Source organism: Lepisma saccharinum, chromosome 16, assembly GCF_977018435.1.
Source record: "Lepisma saccharinum chromosome 16, izLepSacc3.1, whole genome shotgun sequence".
Lineage (NCBI taxonomy): Eukaryota > Metazoa > Arthropoda > Insecta > Zygentoma > Lepismatidae > Lepisma > Lepisma saccharinum.
The window spans coordinates 44,763,959-44,790,604 of NC_139244.1; the positions used below are offsets into that span (position 1 = coordinate 44,763,959).

A 26,646-nucleotide genomic window follows, 5' to 3' on the forward strand; every position below is an offset into this window, starting at 1 on the left:
GAAGATTGAAACTCTTGCCTGTACGAATAACAATGTTGCATGAAACAGCGTGGTTTTATCTTTTCACACAAATTATACGCTCTGTTTATACACTTTGAACATACATTTTTATTGACATTTGTTGGTGAAACCTTCATTAACATTAATTTCCAGTTACATATGAAAATGATTATATTTACTAGTAGATATGACATTTTTTCCTCGGAAATTCTATGTGTACGAATAACAATGTTACATACTGTACCACTGCCTGCCAGTGATGTGCCGTAGACTATAAGTTTACGTCTACATGCGTTGTCTACACGTAATCTACGCGTAGATTACATTGGGTTGTAGTTTACATAGACTACGTAGACAATCTAAAGTGCATTAAAATTAAGTTTCAAGGGTTTCATGAAAGGAAAGTGACATTTTCAACTATATTGGTTCCTAACGAAATGAAAAGAATCCTATTGCACCAACATTTCTCCTCTTCTATTATCAACTATGGAAGAAGATAAATAGTATGCAAAAAACAACAACAGATGGCAGTCGTGAGGCAAGAGTGGTATTTTTCCCATAAAACACTAGAATATTTCCTACATTGGTTTCTTCCTAGGTGAGAAATTGTTCGAATTTGGAAGAAAGAGTATGAAAAGTTCTCTTTACACATCAGCAACTGATACGCCGTATAATTTTCTTCTAATTCCACGGCGCCCTTTGCTAAGTTATCACCTTTCGCCATGTTGTTTACATAGATTACGTAATCTACGTGTATAAAATAGTATACGTGTAGAATGTAAACTATCGTTGTTTACGCGTAGACGCACATCACTGCTGCCGGCCCACAGCACTGTAGTTTTAATACACTTTCTTAAACTTAATTTTTCTTTATTTTCTTCTCTTATTACCTCAACAGTACTATTCTTGAATATACATCAACATTCGTCTTTTTCAAATACCGGACCATCGACACCCTCTTGTGGCGTGTTGACAAAACATCTGAGAATCACCACCCTGGCTGGAGTATAGCCAGGGGAAGTAAGAGTTTGAAAATTGAAACAGGTGACCTTCAACCATCCAATAAGAGGCCAAATTATATGGAAGGTAACTTTCTTTCCCAATCGGCACGAGCTAAAATACAGTAAGGAATCCACCAACGGTAAGGCCTCTTGATGTATTCAGTGTTGCGAACCGCAAGATTAAGTGTATACGTGCTGACGTTCTTGTATTGTACATTGCCAACGTTATAGCAGATCAACAAGCAGGTTTTAAATATTGGAAGCACATTATAAATACAAGAATGTGATTGTTTACATAACACGTTCTACATGAGGCGAAACTTTCCAAAGCATTGACAGTCGTTATACGTGAGCTTTGGTTAAACAACGGCGGTGGGCATATGTTCGTGGATATTAGTATGGCTTCGTACACACTTTGGGGGAGGGGTGATTGATTGTATGATATTCGTCCTTTAACCAAGTTACATTTTTCCTTATTGCTGTTCTTTAGGATAAATAAATGAACCATATATATGCAAAATATGGCTACGACGTTGGAGCCCACGATTCGAATTCCGGGGTGGTGATTTCACATGGGACTTATCACTTAAGGACCCTGCATAAGCAGTTCTAGGGCTCGTGCAACCTCTTATCAATGAGAATACCTGGAGAGAGGGTAAAGAAGGCCGGAGCCTGGTGCTAATCACTTCCACTAGAGCCGAGAGCGAGAACGTGCGTCGTCGCACCCTCTATATATCTTCATGGCTTGGAGGATGGACTTTTTTATTTTCTGTACCGTCATTCCTATTAATAGGCTATGCATTTCTATTTTTAGAAATAACAATAATGTTTTGAGGATCGCGGTTATATTTTTCTTACTTCAAGTCGCTTTTCTGCAGCTTTATATATAGATGTTATATACCAAATTTAAGCTATGAGTTATAGTTCCCTTATTTCGTGAAAACTTTCATTGTCCGCCATTTTCCAATATGGCGGACTTAGCGTACGGGTGATCGCCGGGGACTTTTGATATGTTGTTATTAATGGTATAAAGACGTTACATAGCAAATTTAAGCTTGTTATGAATTAGTTCCTTTACTTTTCCTATTTTGACTGCACTATTTAGGCAAATTGTGGCAATGACAAAGAACGATTAGACGAGTTTGTTGAAAGGCACTCATAAACATGTCCAGACTGGGAGTTAAACAAGGAAATTTCCGTAAAGATTGAGTCGAACACTTAACACGCCATAAGATGTGACATTAGAGGCTCATTTTGCCAGCCAGTAAGTTGACGGATATTTTTTTAAAAATCCATTTTTAATTCCTACTTTTATCTTAATTAACCCTAGCTTACCAGAGGAGGGGGGGGGGGGGGCTGTCAGGCCAACCACCTCTATTTTTTTTATTTTTCAACAGTGAAAACATTTACAAAAAAAATTGAAAATTAATTACATTCTATATTTCGGTATTATTTTTGTTCATAAAAATATAAATGTAGTATAAATAGGAGGCAAAATGCACTAGATGGGTCTATCAGGCGCCATCTTTGAATGTGTGTTACTCGAGACATTTATGCCAGCGACAGTGTACAATTGGTTGGTAATGATGGTAATTTTTGTAACTATGATAATTAATAAATAACCGCACATATATAATCAACATAGGAAGCAGTGATTCAATAAGAAAATGATTTCTTGGATTTTAGTGGGGGAAAAATTGTGAGCCCCACGTAAGTAAGTTTCTCGTACGGCACGGGTAAGCTACACAGAGAGAACTAAATGCATCATATCGATTGATGCCCCATAATGCATCAATTAATGCACCATAATGCATCGATTGATGCACCATAATGCATCGATTGATGCACCATAATGCATCGATTGATGCACTAAAGTGTGTTTTGTAGCTTCTTCCAAGAATCAGATTCACATTTGATGCATTTTGGTGCATTTTTGTATGTCGTGAAAGAAACGCCGAAGTGCATCGTTTGATTCAAGTGAGGATTTATTTCAGTCGAGATGCACTTTAATGCATCATCTGATGCGTTTTGATGCACAAGCATGCATCTTTTTGATGATGCATTTAAACGTTTCGTCTGAGCTACATAAAGTCTGTAGCTCATACCAAACGTTTAAGTGCATATCCAAAAAGATGCAGGAAGGTTCATCAAGGTGCATCAACTGATGCATTAAAGTACATCTTCACTGAAAGAAATCCTCACTTGAATCAAACGATGCACTTTGGTGTTTCTTTCACGACATACAAAAATGCACCAAAATGCATCAAGTGTAAATCTGATTCTTTGAAGAAGCTACAAAACACACTTTAGTGCATCAATCGATATGATTCATTTGGTTCTCTGTGTGAGGGTTAACGTGTGATTCTTGAAATGGTTAGCACTATTTTTAAATACAATAATGTGTTATAATCCTTGTTCATCTTCTAATAAAATGCTCCGAAACCTTGGTTTAAAAATTCTTTTGATACAAAATGAAAGAAATCGGCCATGTTATTGAAGATTCAAGCACAAGGGAGTTTCCCAAACAAATATTTTGAGGAGCTTATTTTTAATTAAAATATCCTGGATCAGAGATGAAGACATAAAAATTTTTAATTTCTTTTCAGACTTTGGGTAAAAACAATGGTACCTGAAAGTTCTTAGACGTTAAGGTAGATAAACTTGGTAGACTTTCTAATGGCTTTTCTAGCTGCTTGAAACAGAGCGAGGCACAGACAAAGTTCAAGGGTTCGATGAAGATTTAAAAATAAAATTCCCTGAAAGACATAATTGACGAACTTCTACAGTCTTTATTGCGTCTGTGCAATAATAAATTTTGTGAAATAACGTTATTAAAAAGTTCCGCAAAGGAATTTTCTCATCTACTGGGTCAAAGATGTGCCGAGGGAAGGTGGGGCATTTGTAGGTTCAATTTCGCCCCCCACCAAAAAACAAAATTGCAAATTGTAGCCCAACTACCACTGGAAAATTAAAACATGAAAAATTAGCTTCAATTGTCAACTTTTGTATCGCAGTATACCGGGTGAGTCACCTAAAATTACCACCGAAAATATTTCGTGAACAACAATAAATATTGAAAAACTGCTTTCGCAGATATATAGGTATGAGAGGGGCTCATGAAATTAGTGGACACAACACGTTCAACTACGTAAGGAAGTGCAATTTTCAACACATTGAAAATGGAAACCCCATTTTATTTTCAGCTCATTTGAAAGTACGGAAAAAATCATTAAGAATGGCGTTTGTTTCATTGTAATACGTCAAATAGTTCTCAACTAATTGTAACCTGAAGTTGAGCGTGAAGGCGCATCCTTCACTATACCTGTCGGCAGAGCAGAGCGTAAATACCGTCGCGCATACAGCCTGCACGCTTTCGCTGCATTTTTTCCTACACTCGCCATAAATAAGTATCATCCAGGCCTTTTCAGAGTCTGAAAATACTATTTTCTCAGCAACAGTTCTCAGGTAAGTACACTATCACAACGTCTTGTTAATTAGTTCACTTCAAATTGATTTATCAAATTTGTCAAATATAGCAAGGACTAGAAAGAGAAGAAGGAAAAATAAGAGAAGTAGGTGCAGAAATAGAGCACGAAAGACGCGAGAAAGAAATAAAGATGGAAGAAGAGAAGGGGGAGAGATGGAAATTACGAAGTTCCCGTCAGATGCCGCCACTTCACGGTACGCGCATAAAATTGTAATACAATTGCAGTTATAACTAATTACCTTAACAGTTTCAACATTGATGACTGATTTCAATTCTGGTCCTTTTCTAACAAGTTATCCTAAGTGTGTTTCGTTATGTTACGACCAGCATGAAATAATTACATAAAACTCGTTTGAATTATGAAAATGATGAAATATCAAAGCAATAGATAAAAATTAAACCAGTTGGTACTGAACAAAACATTAAATAGATTCCTAAAAGGATATTGAAGTGCTGACGTACGCTACATTGCTAACAAATGAAAATAAATTTGTCAATAAGCCGATTAGCAGTTACAGCGTGGTTTAGGGATAATTCCAAAAAGAGATTGCCGTATTTCTCTTCCATTACGGAACCAAATTAGGGCAAAACATAACAAAAGATAACATTGAGGATTTAAGTGGTAATTTCCGCCTGATACCGTCAGATGGCAACACTGAATTCATAATGTTATGATTGAATGTGTCCATCCATGATCGATCAGTTATTAATTCAGAAACGGAAACAAAGAGGCTCATTTGCTCTTCGGAAAGATCATAAATGCAAATTTTTCATGGTGAGACGATCATTTTGTTGTTTCAATCAAATTACAGCCGACAAAGCTAAAATTTTGGAATTGCTAGCTAATATATTGAAATGATAAACTAATGTGCCAGTTCTACGTGTTTCCGTTTTTTCTACATTTTGCATTAATTTACTATTTCATTAAACTAATCCCGACAATGACGTTGCCTGATGATTAGATTATATTCATGAATGGAGTGATAAACGGAAAACGCTTGCCCGCAAGTCAGGACTTCGAACCTGAACATTCGGGATAAATTCGTAACACTCAACGTGTTCGGTCATCAAAATGACAAATATACTTATTGTGGAGCACCATATTTGATGCATCATATTTATTGGATACTGAATATCATTGTTATGGTTTTATCATTTTTTATGCTCCATAAATACATTTTACTCGTCATTTAGTGTATTATATTCTCCATCCACTCTAAGAATAAAGATAATGTAAACAAAACTTAGAAATAGTTCCTCTCATCTGTTCATTTTGGTGTTATTTTGCGCATGTACTGTTTATATGCCTCCGCGATGTTGTAGTGGTAGTGCAGTTGTCTTATACAAGGGGTCCCGGATTCGACACCCAGTGGAAGCATATAGTGGTTCGGAACCAACTTTAAACTGTAGGTCCAGTCATAATTAACCTATCTGTGTGTAAAGTGGACTTAAAACAAAATAATATAATGTCCCATAACTTCAATATAGCAGCTACGTTGAGTGGTTTAACTTTACGTCATTAAAAACGTAAATAGACAACAATATTCGTAGGCGCAAAATTACTCCACAGCTACCATTGGAATAGTGAATAGGGTTTCTCACGAGCAACATGTATTTGTTTTTATATAGACTTCTTCTGCCCGGAGCGGCGTCCTCGGGGAAAGGGGGGGGGGGTGGCAAACCGGGGGATCTCCTTTGATTAGCGCCAAATCCTTATTTCTGATTACATAAGCTTGGCTATTTATTTGCTTGTTTCTTTGAAATCATTTCAAGTCCAATACATACACAGAAAGGCTAATCGGGACTGGACCTATACTTTAAAATAGGATCCGGATCACTATGTGCGTCCGAAGGTGGCTATTTGTTTTAAAACGATTTGGATTTATTGTTGACAAGAACCATTGCTGCATAACATAACATAATAAGTATTTTGCAAAATCATGTGACAATTTAAGCTAAGAAATTACTATTATTTTGATGTCATTATGTAGGTATTAAATAAACACATATCTACAATAAACGTGTTCTTTAGGAGTAACACTTGAAGCTTTTTAAAAAGCTATTTTTCGTAATTAATAACGTAAATGGTCATGTTTTTTTATTGGAGAAAGGTGGAATGAAGGGGAACCATGGGCGTCCGAAAGTTAGTTTCGGTACAAATTGATGTAAAATAATCATTCAGTTTACGTTAACGTTTGAGTCCAGAATACAACTTTGGTGAATATTCATTGTAAAAGAAATCAAGATAATAAAATTTGTCGGACAGGACTAGCTAGCCTCTCTCCAGGGCACAAAAATTCGCAAGAGAGCTTGTAGCAAAATCAAGAACGCAGCACACCGTACTGATTATGATGCAGTGTCAGTGACGAATTCTCTCGCTATTAGCCTTTTCAAATTGCTCATAAAAGACAAATATGGAAACATATGTAGATGAAAATCAATTGTAGCTCACACTTACCTCTTCATGCGTACAAGTTTAATTAATCCTTCAATCATCGAGGTATTTTTGTGGCTGGTTTGCGAATCTCGACAGCTTGATACAACCCTCTCATCGTATCGTATTATCGTAGATTTCACGATAATAACACACTGAATGCATAAACTACACAAAATTAAGCAAGTTCATCGAATTATTCAACTGTCAGATACATCCAAAATATGGGAATTCCAAGTGCACTGCGTTTGTTAAAATATCTTGCCCCCCCCCCCCCCCGGATTGAGATTTTATATCTCCGGCAGTGGTGCCAGAACCTCTGACAAGCATGTTGGGTAGCCATCGTCAGGCTAATACAATTGTAGATGGCAGCACGATAGTTGTGTCTTTGCGTTTCAGACAGGTAACTGTTCTTTCATTTAAATATGCAGGGAATTCGATGCTGGGCGTGTTATTATATTAAATTGCACGTTAATTTGATTTTTAACCTGACAATAAGTCGGAACACGATAGATGAATAATCAATGATTTAAAACTTGAATTATTAAGAAGATGATCGTTGACAACAGAAAATATATCGGAACTCAAAAAGGGTTAAAATTTGCACAGTATTTGTTTAAGTCATTTGCAATTATTGCAATCGCTTTATTGTTGTGAGTTGGTGCGCTAAAGAACAATACATAATGATTACGTACGACTGCATTCTTAAGGCAGTCTTCCACGGTAGTTAAGTAGGCCCTCACTTCCCGACCAACCTCCGACTCGAAACTACCATATGATTTTTTACGTCTTCAGTTCGCGAAGGCAGCGAAAGGGGTCTCACACGATCCTTAAAATAGCATCTTTAAAAATGGCGACTGCACAAACACGGTATCGTAACAGGTTCCCCTGATTAGAGAAAAGTATCAAGCCAAAAGCAATAACCTCCTTCGTCGGCCGTTACTCTCTCAAGCATTCAAAGAATGCTAAGTCAGTATCAAATCTATCTTCCTGGTTGATTGAAAGGAAGTTGCTGATCAACGGGGATTAGGGAGCAATAACCAGGTGGTGGAAGAAAGGATAAGTTAGAGTGTGACGGGCGACTTGGGGTCTTTTGCTTTAGTACGAGGAAGGAGAAAGATCGGGGAGCTTGAGCGAGTCTGGATAGAGCATTTCTAGGAGTTTTCTCCGAGGATTTCTTCATCATCGAATAGACAGGTAATATCCTTCTCTAACCATGTTGATCTAAACTGGAAGATATAAACCCAAATTCTTAGTGTTGTGCCATTTAGTGTGAAAAGTAACCTCTCGCCTATTACCATCAAGTTATCTGCCAAGGGCGAGTGCTCACCAGTGAGGATGAATGAATGACGAAGCTACATCGCCCAAGCATAATGGTTAGGATTCTGGTAAGATCCCAACGAGCAACAGTTCGTTACGGTATACCACTTCGCAAGTTTAGATGCTAATAACTGCTGAAGATTTGGGAAAATAATGTTTTCTTTTAAAAGAATAAGAGAATAACATAGGCACTGTTGAAAAATGCAGCACATGTAACCCGCGGCAGTTAATGTGAGTATATAACACATGATATTTCAAGTTTATATACCAATTTTCGGACACACTAGCATAAAGTTGCACGTATATTACGATAGAAGTTGCATATTCTAATGGAAACCTTCTCGTACGGTTTTGAAATATATTCCCCAATACAAACTAGTCAAATAAATTACATAAACTTCACAACATTCAAAGTGCAAAAATTGTGGTGTTTACATTAAGTTACCATATTATATTTATATTTGATTGACGCTTCTTTGCTCCTAAAATGCTTATTGTGACATTTACTTTCAAGTCCATCAAGAACTAATTACAATTCATAACTTATATATGATTACAACACTAGCAGATTAATTTACTGCGATGCCATACACAGCACAGTCTATTTGTTACAGGCAGCCAACAAACCAGAGGATTCATATATACGTATGTGGCTGTTCTGTGTTTATTTCAAAATAGTATGCGCGTCGATTGTGAAAGTAAAATAACAGTATCACAGTAGGACATTTAGACATACGAACCATTCATTTAAAACAATAACAATTAGTAAACTTTTCACTCAACAAATAAAATATTCGCCCCAATCATTTACATAGCTGTATTGGTCGAATCTTTTTCTTCTTTAAGCTGCCTTGAATAAACAGTCGAACATCTATTGTCTTTCTTCTTCTACTACTTCCTACAACCTTGGTGACAATGAAGTTCGACCAGAAAGGAATACGTGATTAAATGCACAGAGGCATAGGCGGTGGAATGGGTGACCCGCAGAAGTGACGCATGTGTGTAAGAGGAGGCGTGTGAGCAGGCAAGAATCGTGATCCCAGCATGTTGCACCCAAGGTCACGTAAAGAACGAAAACGGGGAACATTACGCGTGACATTGAACTTCGACCAGGCACCAGACCCATACGGAAAATTCAAGAGAGTGGCGCATTCGACGGAAGCATGACGTCACGGACACGATAAGGGAGTCCGCCGTATATAAGCACGTGCTGTGCACCGAGGAACCGCAGTGCATCATCACCATGGCCAGGGGCAAACCTATTGACAACACCGTGGGGAGAAGAGTGGTGGAGTTGCAACGGGATGGACTCAGTGAACGGGAAATAGGGCGCCAACTGAACTTACCCAAGTCAACCGTCCACTGCATCATCAAACACCACCAAAATACGGGTACTACAGAGCCAGGTAAGGCTCCCGGTCGAAAACGCCTGCTGAGCGTGCGTGACCTACGGATATTTAGGCGCTATATCCAGACGAACAATCATGTTTCTGTGGCCGAATTACGACCGTGGACACGAGAACGCTTTCACATTGAAGTGTCAACCAGAACCATTCGCCGTTACCTACAGCGATGCGGTTACCGAATGTACAAGGCGAAACGTAAACCCTTCCTTTCCATGTTGAACAAAGGCAATCGACTACGGTGGGCACGAATGTACCGGGGATGGACATTTCGGCAGTGGAACAGGGTTTTGTGGACGGACGAATCCATTTTCAATGTTGTGTACGGGAAAATACGGAAAACAGTCATTTGTCGGAAGGAGGAACAGAATGAAGCAAAATGTTATGCACGTCGGGTACAGAAACCTGCGTCAGTGATGGTATGGGGATGCATGACGGCATCTGGGGTTTGCCCACTACACGTCTGTGAGGGCATTGTGAATGCACACGCCTATACACGCATACTGGAGCGGCATCTTCCCACAGTGCGAAGGCACCTGTTCCACAGGCGGCGTCTCATCTTTCAACACGACAATGCCAAACCTCATACAGCGCGGCTGACAAGAGAATGGTTGACTCGCCATCACGTGCGAACTCTGCCATGGCCACCATCGAGTCCCGACCTCTCGCCCATTGAGAATGTGTGGCGTGTTCTTAAGCGACGTGTGCAACAGAGGGGACCCACGACAGTAGCTGCTCTTATCGCCTGCCTGCAGCAGGAATGGCACCGCATCGATGTGGAATACCTTGAACGACTCGTCCGCAGCATGCCCCGACGCATTGCCACAGTTATTCGCCGACGGGGCGGCGTCACACCATGGTAAACAGGATCCCCTCTAACAGTGGTCGAACTTCAATGTCACGTGTAGATGGCCGAAAATGTTTTATTTTGTGTGGACACCATACATTGCTGCGTTGCAGCGGAAATTTATGTTTTCCTTTGTTCCATGTAGCCTACCGAATAAAATATGTTCAGCATATGCATGTGTTCTCCTTCTTTCACAACGCACTCCTATATTTGTGACTGGTCGAACTTCATTGTCACTAAGGTTGTACTTCAGCTGGCCAGTGTGCTCCTCAATTCTGATTGGTAGTTCTATGGTATTAACGATGGATTTCTAATTCTGTCGGGAACTGAATAAGAGAAAGCTCTCACACGATCGTTAAGTAAGGAAGCGAGAAGTCGATCGCGAAGTGAGGACGTACCTAATTGCCGTGTGAGACTGGCTTTATTCTCATAACCGTTAATGATTTACCTTTTTCTTACTAGGTATCACACTTTTCGACATAGTAAAATTGGTTCTTTGTTTGGTATGTAAGAATTTATCGAAGGAATAATTATTAAAAAAACTTCTTATCCTCTGTTTCAAGTCTCGCGAACTTTAAGGCGTTCATATTTATAGAAATTATAATTTTAAAAGTGTTTTAAGAAAAAAAAAAAAAAAAAAGGATGGAAGCAGAAGAGAAGAAAGCTTACGTTAACAATAAATTATTTGAGAAGGCACAGTGTATAATAATAAATACTCATGCAACATTTCACATATTTTTTTCTGGATTATTTGTGGAGTTTCTCTAATTTCCACACCCGCTATTGAACTACACGTACTTAAAACAAGAAACAGCATAAAACGTGGTGTATAATATGTATTTTTGTATTTTGAATCTATGGCAGCTGGGAACGACCGAAATGCTGTGCTATTTAAGTGTTATTTTCATCGGAAAGAGTATAGATCGATAAACACAATGTGTTTCGTAAACTTTTACCATAATCAAGAGGCGCCGCCCTCGGGGGGGCGGGGGGAGGCAGAACCATGGTGTCCCCTTGATTTGTGCCAAAATCGTATTTTTTTATATAGCCTATATAAGCGTGGTTATTTGATTTTAAAAAGTTGGATTTTTGTAGACAAGAAATTGAAGTTACAGCTGCTTAATATCATAAATAGTATATTGCAAAATCATGTAGCATTTTAAGCTAAGACATTACTGTTATTTTGATAGTTATCATTATATAGGTATTAAATAAATGCATACCTACAATGTGTTCATTTACAGTTAAAACTTAAAGTAATTAACAAATAAGGCTATTATTTTCCTTATTTAACCGTAAGTATATAACATGGTCAAGGTTTTTATTGGGGTGGAAAGTTAGGGGTGGCATGATGAGTAGGGTCGCCAGAAATGCATCTCGCCAGGATGAAAATTTTGGTAACATTATAGTATAGGGGTGACGGGTTTCTTCAAATTTACAGGAGAAAGTACTTACGGAAATAATTTTCTGTAGCGTTGTGGAAGTTCGTGAATGTAGTTTTGATCCATTTTAATGCGAATACATGTTGTTTTCTGCGAAAATCTCTGTCCGAAACGCTGTTTCTGCTGCCGCCATCTGCTTTCTGCACGAAAGTACAATGTTCCGCGTGTTAGATGACGTAACCCCGTAGTCAGTGTTTCAAACTCGCCGTGTTTTCAATAGAATATGACGTGTCGAGTATTTTTTTTTTTTTAACTATGCTTACCTAACCTAACTTAACCTAACCTAATCTAACGGAAAATGGTTTTTGGGGCTAACGTCAATGGTTTGTGAGGTATTAGCATAATTTCAAATCCGGGCACGAAAGTAGGTATTTTCCGGTGAACGAGGTTGCAACACTGCATAAATCGACAAAACACTCACACAGCGCGCCCTGAACCAGTACGCTATCGCCCGCCATAATGTGTTACAGAATCGAAATAACAAGTAACAGTAAGTACTCGTAAATGTAAGAAATAGACATAATCTTAGTTAGAAATGCATTATTTCACCTTAGAAAATGTAACGCATTCCAAAATAGTACGTTAGCAATGTAAAAAAGTGCGAAATATATGATTTATAGGTGTCACCCCCATACTACTATAATTGTACGAAAATGTTATCTTGAGTCGTACTTGTATTTGCTTCTGCCACAAGCCTAGAATTTTAAATCAATCTATTGCTTCAGACAATAGGTGGAGCACCAACAATCTTTATACCAAATCACAGATAAAAAGAGAGATGCAAATGAATCAAAGAAGTAACTTTAGAATGAATTGCAGACGAAAGAGAAGAATTGTACCTCAATGCTTTTACCTTTGCTTCAATAAGTTGAAGTACGGAACATTCAGTTGTGTCAAATTACCCAAGTATACAAACATCATATAAATTTATAAATTATTTATGAGCATTGTAACGACCAAAGTTAGTTTTTTGGACCGGATTTGAGAACTTTACGTTTGAATAATGATTATTGTACGTACCGTCATGTATTTATACATTTCCAGGTTTAGTAATAATAATAATAATAATAATAATATCGTCTTTATTGAGTGGGCGTGTTTCGGCCTCGCAGGCCGTTCTTACAACAAACCCTTTAAAAAAAACATATTACAATTGACACTTTCTACTTCTTGAAAATCATTGTTGCAGTAGAAATAATAAAAATACAAAAAAAATAAGAAATAAAAAAGAAATAAAAAAACATTCCTACTTATAATGTAAACAATTAATGTACTGAAGGTACAGAGTTAAATCTAAAACCACAATTAGTAGATGGGGAGTAACCAAATAGAACTTTTAAACCAAACTTTCTGTCAGTTCTCTCGTACCTCTGAATGCTAGTACAGAGCATTCCCTGACATTCGCTACGAGACTTGGCGGCAAGCGGCCCGGCGTCAGCTATTGTCTTTCCCGGTGAACGGGGTCCGCGACAGTCGCACGCTACAGTCTGTTTTTTTCGCTCTCCCTGCCTTCGCTCTCTTTCCCTTTCTGTTGACGATGCAGACTGACGCCAGTATAATCCTCCCTCGGAAGTTGTGTTGTGTCGTGTCCGTGTGTTGAAGATTGTGGCTTAATGTGGCAGCACAAAAGTTTACATTACAACAAAGGATTTATCTTGTCGAGTGTTACTTCGGAAAGAGGAATTGTGGAGAAGTGCGACGACGTTTTGCAACGAAATTTCCTGGTGTTTCAGTTCCACATAGGACCACTATATTAACCTCGTAAAAACGTCTAGAGTAACAGGGCCAGATCTGAATAAAAGTGGAAAGAAAAACCCACGTGTACTTACTGAGGAAAAACTCTATGAGATAGGACAAAGGTTAGAACAGTCTCCTCGGAAATCTATCCGCCGCCTCTCACAAGAAACGGGTGTTTCAAAAACCATCTAGGTCCCCGATTTGTCAGCCTGCGATTTTTATTTATGGGGACATCTAAAAAATAAAGTATACAAAGACAATCCGCACACCATCCGTGAGTTAAAAGAGAGTATTGTACGAGAAATCGGGAGAATTACAGTAGACGAACTTACACGTGTAAATGCCAATTTCCTTCGGAGATGCCAGGAATGTGTTGCAGCAGAGGGACATCATTTTCAACACCTTCTGTAGTCAAGGTTAGTACACAATATTAAAACTGTAATTTTAATAGCCGACTCTACCGACTGTCGCGGACCCCGTTCGCCGGGAAAGACAAGCGCTGACGCCGGGCCGCTTGCCGCCGAGTCTCGTAGCGAATGTCAGGGAATGCTCTAGTACAAATATTTTGGACTCTGCAAAAAGAAACAATAAATGCTCGCCCTGGTGTGTTTCCTGAGGTGTAGCCGTTTTCATTCCGGGCACAACTTTTACTTCTTTCCACATGGCAACCTTGCAGATACATATTTTTCCCATTGACGAATGAGACGAAGGATACAGTGCTTGAAGAAGTCGTGATTTTGGTCTTTGAACAGTGATAATTTAGTAGCAGAAATGATTGTCTAGTTGTAAGGAAACGGGGTACATACAAGGAAAGCTCTTGTCGTGCAAGGTCGGGACTGTAGGCAGGATGAGACAGCATCCCATAACCAGACGCGGCCGTATGCGTTCTTGCAGCATGAGACACGTGAGCTGAAGCATTGCCTTGAAACAGTCTCAAACCTTTGAGAAGCATGCTGCTTCCTGGCACGTTCAGCTCCGTAGCAGAACAGCTAAACGAGACACAAGGCTGCAAGTTTCCTGTTTTGCTACACAGATATGTATCATAGCTCATACGAAATATAGAGCCACTGCAATATATAGAAGCAGCTTAAGGTGATTTTTATTTAACTGCCCTTGCAATCATATTTCGGATGTATAAGTTAATGTTTGACCTATTGCATCTTGTCCACAGGTTGCACCTTATTCCAGACGAAAGAAGGTACCTGCAGTCCAAACAGAAGAAGAAGACATGCAACCCTTACTTCGACGAAACATTTGTATTTCAAGTAAGTTTTTTCTTTCGTTGATTTCATATTTAATGTCGCTTTTGGCTACTCGCGACGAGGATGGCACGTATTACATGGCATTGCAGAAGGGACACTTAGAGCCATGGGTGGGACTCGAAACCTTCGATAACGAGACCATGAGTCGACCACTGAAGCGCTCGACCACCGAGATGGATTCTCGTAACTAACACATACCTGGTTATATTCACTATGCTATCATTACGCCTTCACTGCAATTTAGGTAATTCTAAGTGAGTTTGAGTGAGTTTTAAGTCCACTTTTATGCACAGATAGGCTAATTGGGACTGGACCTACAGTTTCAAGTTGGATCTGAATGACTATGTGCCTGCACCGGGTATGGAACCCTGGATCCCTTGATTATAATGTTAATCTAAGTGTATCAACGTATGTGTTACTTGCTTACGTAATACCTTGGTTAAACGTATAAAAGACCTGTAAACTGTTTCAAGCAGATGATCAGAAAATACATTGAATACAGTTTTACTTTACTGAATAGACTGGCCTCAGTTGTGCACGGTTTAGCGTAGTATTGCGCGAGATCATAAGTTTTAACGTGGCAGCACAGAATAAAAATATATTTACCAAAAAGCTTTGGTGAGTCCAATATTTGCTTCAATATTAGCAGATATGATTCGTCTGCAAGTTTCCTCTTAAAGATAAATAAAGAGTTTTCAATGAGGTGTTGCTGGAAAGAATGAGCCGTGCGTACTGGCAAGGGGCGCAACTGTTTCAGATCTATACTAATATCTTTGTGCACAAATACTGGTAACGCTAGGTCAGGTAAGTAAGGTGGGTGTTGCAGGGAAAGCAAATGTATAGGCTGCATTAGTAGTTTGAAAATGTAATTCCACTGATTGATAGATTTGGTTTATTTTATTTCGCTTCTCTGCCACTTTTGTCTAATCGCGAATATGAGGATGAGTGAATGTATGATGAAATTGAGGACGCTCACAGAAAACACCGATGGCCAGCCCGGAATTCGAACCCGGGATCAAATTCAATTCGACCTTATCTGTTCTGAGGTAGATGGTTATCGCGCTGAGTTCCTAGAAAAAAGGTCTGTCGTAGGTTCGATTCCAACCACCGGTTAGTGATAAAATAGTCCTACATAGCAGTTACAAAGACAAGGGATATTTTCCAATTAAGATTTCATAGTAATATCTGTAAGTCTTTCATAAACTGTCTTTATATACTTTAATTCATATTTACCATCGCATAGGTGGTGAACGATGAAATTAGGAAATACAGGGTGTTCATAAAGTCCCGGTACCATTACCAAAAACATTGCTCGGAAACTACGTGCAATAGAACAATGCTGTTGATTGCAAAATGAGCTAGAACTCTCCACGTTTATATGCCATACACCTCAAGTTGCTCTCAGAACATGAAGGCGGTAATCCACTTCTGTCCATACACGCCCCAGCATATCATCAGTAACAGTTAGGATACTCTCCCTTATTCTTCTTCGAAGAGTAGCAACATCTGGAACAGAAGTGCGGTAAACACAATCTTTGACAAACCCCCAGAAGAAGAGATCCAAGAGTGTGATATCAGGAGAGTGCGGTGGCCAGGGAATACGTCCATCACGGCCTATCCACCTGCCAGGAAATTGCCTATCCAGGAGACCTCGAACATCCTTGGACCAATGAGGGGGTGCCCCATCTTGTTGAAAAATGGCATATAAACCTGGAGAGTTGTAGTTCATTTTGCAATCAACAGCATTGTTCTATTGCATGTAGTTTCTGAGCTATGTTTCTTGGTAATGGTACCGGGACTTTATGAACACCCTGTACATGATGTGAAAAGATGCCTCAACCAGGATAGAAATGTAGAACCTCTGGCGCCTTATCATTCTGCGATAATGTTAGGTAGCCTAACAAGGTGAACTATCATCAATGTTCTCACAGCATGTCAATTCACTTCCAGGTGCCGTACAAAGACATGGTGGACCACATTCTGAAGCTGAGTGTGATCGACGCCGGCCGAACGAAGAGGCGGTCCACGATAGGTCACGTGACCTTCTACCTGAAGGACCTGAACCTAGAACTTAACGAGCAACAGCTCTTCAAGATGGATCTGGAAAAGGTGGGTGTCTTCCTCATCAATTCCTTCATGTTTTCATAGTGTTGATACATATCTAATAGTTTTATGAACTGTGTAAGTATTATCTGATTTCATCATCAACTCTTATTTTCATCCGTATCTTCAGGATTTGCCCAAGTCTGGCTCCAATTCTTCTGGTTACACGGCTCTTGAATCAATGGTTTATTCATATCCGTGAATAGCACATCTAATTGACTTATCCAAGTCAGGGAACTCAACATCCATTTGGGCTACCCATATCACTGAATAACACATGCATTTTGCATATTCAAGTCAATGAATACAACATCCATTTGATCTATCCAAATCAGTGAATAACACATCCATTTCGTGTATCCAAGTAAGTGAACTCAACATCCATTTGACGTATCCAAATCAGTGAATAACACATCTACTTGGTCTATACAAGTCAGTGAACTCAACATCCATTTAGCCTACCCATACCAGTAAAAACAACATCAATTTGGCTTTTCCAAGTCAGTGAATAACACAACATTTAGCCTATCTAAGTCAGTGAACTCAACACCCATTTGGCCTACCCATATCAGTGAAAACCACATCAATTTGGCCTATCCAAATCAGTAAATAACACATTTATTTTGCCTATCCACATCAGTGGACACCATATTCATTTGAATATCCTTATCAATTAACATCCATTAATTTGGCCTATCAAAGCCACTGAACACCACATCCACTTGGCCTATCCATGTCAGTGAACACCACATCCATTGACCTATCCAAATCAGTGAATAACACATCCAATTGGCTTATCCATATCAGTAGCCATGATAGTGTCGTAAGATTCAAAACAAAAAAATTCCTATCATGACAATTTTATGTCAACAACGATAGAACAGTTGCAATCAAATTGTTCGAAGTTGTAACTCACGTTAAAGGTAGAATTATAAGAAAAATAACGAGATTTATAGCAGAATTATAATGCCAAGAACTTGGTGTAATTAACATGGCACATCAGATATTACAGAAGGCTTCAAGTGTTTTTAGTAGAAGGTTCTGTGGAATTTGAAGAAAAATGAGCTGATGGGGCTTCAGAAATTCTTGTCGTAAAAGCAGGCCAGATGGCGCACGCCCGCAGAGACGTATACAATTAATACTTTCAAATGTGAAAAAATGTTTAACCTTTAATCTAGTTGAATCAGTACATAAAAATAAGTTAAAATAACAAACCGAAATGTCTGTTTTATTTCTTCCTGGAGAACCTAACTTCCAATGCGTAAAATTCTATATCTTCAAACAAATAATTGACGATGAATAGATTTCTTTCAGGCTATCGACCAAGTGATTACCGGAGAGGTTTCCAAGCTCTCGAGAGCTTTCACTCTCATCTTCAGGGTAGATAAAGGTGACGTTAGCTCTCGAAAGCTTGGGAACTTTACAAGAACTCACCTGGTCGATAGCCCGAGAGAATCAACTCATTCGTCGCCAGGATTGCTTCAAGACATACTACAAATAATCGACGCATTTTGTTTCTTCTTTGTTTTTCAGGAACCACAAGAAGGCTTCTCAGACCTCGGGGAGCTCCTGGTGTCGCTGCTGTACAATGAGAACCTGAACAGGCTGACGGTGACGATCATCGAAGCCAGAAAACTAAAGGTGACCGAAATATCATTTCTTAAAACTTTTCATGTCGGTTAAAGCTTTGGAAAACTTTTGAGTTACAAAATCTAAGCTTATGTCAAACATAAGTATACAATTTATTATTTTGTGCACGAATATATTGTTAAAATACGTAAGGATCGGCATTTGATGACATTTTTAGACTTGCAGTGTTTCCAGCTTGGGTTACAACACTGTAATTACTCCTAGATCGAACCTATACTCCAGTAGAAAGTTTTATGTCCAAAGAGTTTCTCTGCGTTCTTCATACCAACAGGAGTAACAGAAGAAAACAGTCGGGCAAACGTCTTCATTTTGGTGCGACATTATTAGGAACATTTTTTTTAAAAAAAAATGGCGGAATGGCTTAATTATTCTGGTATATATTTTGACCCAAGTGACATAGAAAGTCGAAATTGCAGTCAAAATCTATGTTTTCTGGGTCACGAAATCTGTAGAAGTCAATCAGTTTTCAATCAGAGTATCCGGATGACCATGCACGAACTCAAACGCTCGTTCAACCATTTTTGGATTTTCCTTTGCAAAATTAAATGAAGGGCTCGGAACTCATTTCTGAGTTCATTAAGAAAAAAGGTTATTAGAATCTATACTGTAGATAAATTGTTTTCGTGTTGTGTTTACCAATTTCACAAGGCTTCACTGAGTCCAATGCAAATTGTACTAAATGGCAATTTTACTCGAAAATAGAAGGATGGCACATGTTACTTTGTAACTCAAAAATGACCAAAATGTCACTTACCATATTTTACACCCGAGCCCTTCAAATGGAGCCGCAGTTTTGCAAACTGTTTTAAAAGCTCGAGTTTAGTGTTGTGTGAATTTTGCAAAGGAAACTACAAAATTGATTCAACTAGTGTTCGAGTCCTGGCGTGGTCGTGTGGACCCTTTCTTCATGCACGACACTGGTGGGACGGTTTTTGAATGTTTTCATCCATTCGTAGCCATTCCATTGCACACTGTTCCACATTGTGCAAGTCTTTGATGGATTTTGGTCCGTGACACGCCTTTAATCTATAATACTAACTAATAATAATAAACAGATCAGTGCAAATGGCAAGCGGAACGACAATTCTTAACATCAGGGCAATGGCAAGGCAACTAACCGAGCAACTTCCAATCTAAGCAGAAGTCAGTGACAGATACCACGAATGTTTATGCGCTTGAAAAGCGACAATGCTCCGCCAGCCTTCGTGGCACTGCACACCAGGGTTCCTAGTTCGAAGCCCGGCCTGGCATGGATGTTCTTTGTGAATGTCCCTTCATCAATTTCATCACATCATCACTCATTTTCTTCGCGATTAGTCACAATCGGCAGAAATGCGAAGTATAATAAACCAAATCAATCAATTATTGACCCTCCCTCGTATATTCCTGCTACAGATGAACTTGGATTGTTGTTAATTTTGTTTTTAAGTGCACTTTATGCACAGAAAGGTTAATCGGGACTGGAACTACAGTGGCATCAGAAGAACTGTGTGCAATAAATATTATTAACAGTAATTTTATAACAAAGCATATGCTTAATTTTTACAATTTAGAAATACAATTATATTGAGTTTTCCTATTTTAACACCATTAAGCCTTGTTTCCATGATTATGAAAAACTAAATATGCTGACCAAGGCAGTAATTTATTTTATTAAAAACATAAACTAAAACGTAATGTTTCAACCTTCTAGCAAGGTCTTCATCAGACTCTGTATCAAGTACAAAAGACTTTTTGTACGTTACGTTTTAGTTTATGTTTTTAATAAAATAAATTACTGCCTTGGTCAGCATATTTAGTTTTTCATGAGTTTTCCTGTGTGCTGTAATTATTGAAATTAGTATGAACATAGTAACACACTGTAAAGTAGCATTAGACCTACTTCTTATAAACTGAGAATAATGCTAATTGAATAGGGTGACAATATTATCCCCAAGTGCAGCGTTGTTTAATCATTTCTAACTTTGTCTCTTTTTGCTCGTCGCCCCATCTGTTGTCGTTTGACGCAACTTCTTTCTCCAAAATACCCTACCCTATGGCTTTGCCTATGCTTTCCTTGAATGAACCGAGAAAGGAATCCCAGCTTTGCAAAAATAGAATTCATTGGTCGACCGTGCAGTTAACATAAAAACGACACAATTAAACTCTCCAGCAAGATTGAGCGTTGGACGAAACCCTCTTCTCTAGCTTGAGAAAACATTGATTCCCGGAAGCAGGTATGATGTATTAAATTCTCCGGAATTACTGGAGCAATTTGCGAAGTCCCCTGTCCCGGAGTATAACGATTCATTACTCGAGACGAGAACTCCGTCCACGGATTAAATTGTCAGGGAATAAGGGGCTGTAAAATAGCACTAAGAAGGGGCCTTTGGCCCCTTCCCTCTTCGCAGCGCCCCCGCAGGGTGGGATTTTTAATCAAAGGGCTCCGTGGCGATAGCTGGGAAAGAAGAAGGACTTGGTGGTACTTAGCAGATAAGAGGGGTTCTTTTTCGTAATTAGTTTTCGTCTGAAATTTTCATACTTTCCTCTTAACGATACGAAATGAGTTTTCAAAGGAGGTGCTGCTGAAAAAAATGAGCCGCACATACAGGCAAAGATTAATTGTTTCAGATATATTGAGTTCTTTTTTATAATAATTTGCTTGCTCGAATACCGGTACAGCTAGGACAGGTCAGTAAGGTGGGTGTTAGAGATATGCATAGATATAGGCTGTATTAATACATAATGAGCATCTTGTATATTTATACAGCACGATGAATGATATAATTTCATTCAATGTCAAACAGCAAAATATTTGTGTCATCTCTAAATTAAACTTTAACGCAGGGGTTTCAAAACTTTAGCTATCTTGGCTTCCCTCCGCTGCCAAAATCTGCACACGCCTCCCTTCGATAGCAATAGTTAAACATACGTGACCGTGAAAGACCAACACAATATCTCTTCGTGTGAGGATTTACTGTAGGGTGTGTGAATAATACAAGTGGTGTACAACTTTTTAATGTTAAGAAGCTGGTGTAATTTCATTCATCAATATGATATTAACGAGATAGAAAGGATAAATACAGACAGAAGAGCTGCATAATAGATGTTATGAACAGGCATGCATCAATGTTTGGATTTCTTCATTTAATTGTAGTCATGTTTCTTCTAAACAACATGCTCAATGTACGAAAGCAATCACCCATGCTTTCTTCTTCAATTTTTCTGTTAGAAAGGAATATCTTTCGTTTTGAAGGCTGACACCTTGTCTGATGGTTGCAGGATACTCTTGTACATTGTAAAGATACATTCAGAAAATTGTTTGTGGAAAATATTGAAAAGGTATGCCAATTTCTGTACAAATGCTTTAATCAGTGAAGTTTTCAGCATTGGCATGGGTTTCTTCTATAAGGTACTGTATGAGTGCAGTTTCTGTCTTAGTTCAAAAACACGGGAGATGGCTCTACCAATGAACAACCAACGTAATTTGCTGTCATACAGAAGAAATTGATATTTTGTATTAACAGATTCTAAACTTTCAGAAAGAATTACTTTCTTCGGAATTCTCGGGGGAGGCGCGTTTCACAGTTTGAATAACACTGCTTCAACGAAATGCGAGAACGTATTATCCGCATGTTGAAATATACTTTCTTTATTCTTTTACGGCAATATTACCTTGCTTTCAACTTCCACTTTGACTTAGAATCAGATATATGTGTAGAAGATCTAATAAGTTTGATATCTTTTGAATTGTTGTGTGTTCAAAATTGCATTTCTTACAGGATGCACTGCCATCTGAGATTGGTTAGCATAAAGTGCTTCGAAGTGGAATATCTGGAGCTAGAATCACACTAGAAACTATGAATGTGTCATTGTGTTTATCTCAATTCCATCATGTATTGCTTGATTGATTGATTTGATTTATTTTACTTCGCTTTTGTGCCACTTTTGGCTAATTTTCGAAGATGGGGATGAGTGATGATATGATGAAATTGATGAATGGACACTCACAAACATCCATGCCCAGGCCGGGATTCGAACCCAGGACCCCTGTCGTCGTAGCGCGATGTGCGTACCACCACCATCTTTTGCATCTCATATTTTATCCTCATCATTCGCGATTAATAAACTTATCTGCAAAGGGAAATATACTGTCTTTCCACCCCCCCCCTCTAATTTCGGCACCTTACCCCCTCCCCGGTTTTGGAACATAATCACCGCCACTGATCAATAGCGACAATAGGCTGTGGACTGTGACAGTAAAATGAAATGTCTCTTATTATGTAGGCCAGTGGTTCCCAAAGTGTGTGCCGCGGCGCCCCGGGGCGCCTTGGCTTGCTTACAGGGGCGGCGCGAAATGTTCCAATATTTTCACTGAAATGATATGATTGTGCCAAATATGTGCTTAGTTTCTAACTAACTCTCTAGCCTTCTCAAACCCGAAGGTTCATGGCTGCAGCAACACAGGCCTTCCATCTGTTCCTATCCTGAGCAACATCTATATACTCTTTTCCATCCCTTCCGATTTCCTTTAGGTCCATCTTAACGTTGTCCCTCCATCTTCGTCTTGGCGTTCCTACAGGTCTCCTACCATCAGGTTTCCCAACAAGAATGCTGTAAACTCTTCTTTCCTCTTCACGTGCCACGTGAACTGCCCACCTAAGTCTTCTTGATTTAATCATTCTAATAATATCTGGACATGAATACAAATTATGTAGTTCTAAATTATGTAACCTTCTCCACTCACCTGTCTCCTCATCCCTTTTAGGTGCAAAGATTATCCTAAGGATCTTATTTTCAAATACTCTCAACTTATGTTCCTCTTTCAATGTAAGGGACCAAGTTTCACATCCATATAATACTACAGGCAAAATTACTGTTTTGTATATTTTAACTTTTAGTTTCTTAGATATTAAACGAGAAGACAAAAGTTTATGAAGAGAAAAGTAACATGCATTTCCTGAATTAAGCCTGCTTTTTATTTCCTCTTTAATATCATTTTCATTTGTTAGTATTACTCCTAAGTACTTCTATTTGGAAAGTGGTTCAAACGAGTTGTTATCAATAATTAGATTTTGATTATTACCTAACAATGGCCGCGGTGGCTCAGTCGGTAAAGCGTCTGACGACCATGCTCAAGGTCCCGGGTTCGATCCCCGGCCGGTTCAAATCCGGGAACTTTTCTAACGTTGGAAGCGGCTCCGGCGCCCACCCAGCGTCGAATAACATGGGTACCTGGGGAAAACCCTGGGGGGTAAAGGCGGTCAGGGGCGTGGTGCTGATCACATCACCCCCACTCACGACCGGATCAAGAAAGTGTGGGGCGTTACCCCCACACCCCCTATACGTCTTCATGGCGTGGTGCTAAGCACAGGGGAACACTTTACCTTTATTACCTATTCGGCCTGTAAGCATATATATTTAGTTTTCTCTTTGTTAACTTCCAAACCTATCTCTTTAGCTGCTGCTTTGAAAAATAGTTTAGCATTATTCTTAATTGTATTTATATCATCCCCTAATAAGTCTACATCATCTGCATATGCTAACAACTGAGTCACACCATTTAATTTTAGTCCTTCCTTAGTTTCTTTTACCTTCCTTACAGCATATTCTAAGGCAAAATTAAAGAGCAATGGAGATAATGCATCTCCTTCTTTTAACCCATCATGAATTGTAAATTTGTCAGACATATTAATACCCACACGAATTTTACTTTCTGTTTTACTGGTGCATACTTTTATCATATTAACACGCTTCTTAGGTATTCCAAACTCGACAAATATATTGTATAATTTATCTCTTTTGACTGAATCATATGCTTTCTTGAAATCAATGAATAGCTGATGGACATTTTGATTATATTCCCACTTTTTCTCAAGTGTCTGTCTGATGTGAAAAATTTGATCTGTAGTTGATCTGTTGTGTTTATTTTTTAACTTAAGGCATGCAACCTAACCACACTAGCTGTGCATTGCAATTGTATGCCTGCATTCTGAATTTGGCGCCGCGGAAAACTCTTGAAACAGTAAGGGCGACGTGCCGAAAAAGTATGGGAATCCCTTATGTAGGCAATAGCACTACTTTCGATCTTCTCTCAATTGAAGACAAAGTGAATGTTTTGTGGTGTAGTTAGGATTTGCAATCGTTCACTAGAGCTACGCTATGCCATTCACGTCTGAAGCTAATCGCTTATATTGACCGTATATTTGCAATTTTAGAATGTGGCCGCACCGTTTCTGATAGCGCGATAGCCATGGGAAGACATGAAGATATTGTTCGTCACTGGATAGTGTGTTTTCAGCATGAGGGGGGGGGGGGGGTTGAAAACAAGGAGGAAAGGAGGGCGTCGAAGAGTAGCGTCGGGAGAGCAAGATGGTGCTATTCGGGAAGACATTGCAAATCATCCATTTTCTCCAGCCAGCATAGTTGACAGACATTTACAACTGCAGTGTTCAAGTGATACAATACCAACACGTCCGTCTAGTGCGCTGCGTTGTTTGACTCTCTCTACATTATCGCTTCAAGTTGGTTTACAAAGTACAACACGAGCTGTCTACTTGGTGTCACGTAGTGTACTTGGCAGGGGGGCTCTGATCACTGAAATAAATTAATGAATAACTCACACCCTCCTTTTTTTAAAGTTTTGGCCTCAATGTTCGGAATCTCATAAAAGCCCATGAATTCCTCAAAAATATCAAAGTTTTATTTACAGTTCGAATGCATAATATTAATTGTCCACGGATGGATATGTGACAAGTTTCGTCAACCATAATAGCAAAATATTCCCGACTTTTAATATCTGCTACCACGGAATGTAAAACAGATCTCCCTAATATATCAATGATGTTCTGAATGTCATGTGAGAGCCATTTGTAGCCCGAACGTCGCATCCATTCCCCTAGTTCATGCACATCGTCTTTTGAAACTCTTTTTAGTAAAAATATTAACAATACTCATAATTATATACTTAGTATATAGTAATAAGTCATGTGTTTTGTTGTCTCTGGTCATAGCCCCCCGCCCCCAAAGTTGATGGTTTAGCGGTCTCAGCCCCCCAAATTTGATGGTCTAGAACATTTCAAATGTGTATTTAAAGTTATGTGGCACAATTCAGAGTAAACTTTACAAGAGAAGCAAAATAATACATTAGATCCCCACATCGTTAACATTGGGGGGGGGGGGGTCGAGCACCCTCCTCCCCAAGCCGCATGGAGTCGGCGCCTATGGTACTTGGTGTCTTCACCGTTTGCACTACGTTCTGTAGCGGTGTAGTGTATGGTCACGTGGTGCGTGCTAACTATAATTAAACGAAAGTTTAAAACAGCAGACAGGCATTTGTTGAATCTTGGGAACTTAGACACCGCTTTTCATCTACTTCGTTCAACATCATTTCCTTGCACCAGCCTGACACCGGGATACACCTGTACTACACCTGATGTGAAAAAGTGCAGCGAACAATACGGGGAGATACGGCACAGAAAACCAGCGAAGAAAGTGCAACGGACGGAGCGACACGTGTAAATACTTCAGGATTTGCTTACAATATCTAACCATGGTAAGTGAAACAGTATTGGAGAAACAGTAATTTGCACTGAAGATGACGAAATTAAATTGTGTCGTCCTGATCTGCTATCTTTTATCCTTGATACAGATTTGGCATCTTAGAACTCCTTTGAAACATTACTCATAAAATGTATTTCACATATCAGCTCCTATTTTAAAAAATTCGGCATGTTACGTATTCTAATGCTAGGTGTGATATCGTATCATTTGAATATGATACGCTTTTATTAAATACATACGGACATTGGTCCGCCTGCAAGCTTGTTACAGCAAACATTTAGATCACGTGCAATTTATCTGTAGATTAGGTGAAATAATAGCATAAGATTATGCCCCTTTAAAAGAAGCGAGATTATAAAGTTAGAGATTTTAGTTTCGTAAAACGTGTTACCTTGCTCATATTATCTCTAAAAGGCAC

General features: G+C 38.9%; 1 protein-coding gene across 1 annotated transcript in view; it reads left to right on the plus strand.

Moving 5' to 3' along the window:
• Positions 1–26,646, plus strand: part of LOC146000049 (synaptotagmin-15-like) — a 319,549-nt gene that overhangs the window by 260,136 nt on the left and 32,767 nt on the right. The window contains exons 6-8 of the mRNA XM_083137374.1: positions 14,843–14,936; positions 16,884–17,042; positions 18,570–18,677. Of these exons, the coding sequence (XP_082993500.1) occupies positions 14,843–14,936; positions 16,884–17,042; positions 18,570–18,677 (361 nt within the window). The remainder of the gene's footprint in view (positions 1–14,842; positions 14,937–16,883; positions 17,043–18,569; positions 18,678–26,646) is intronic.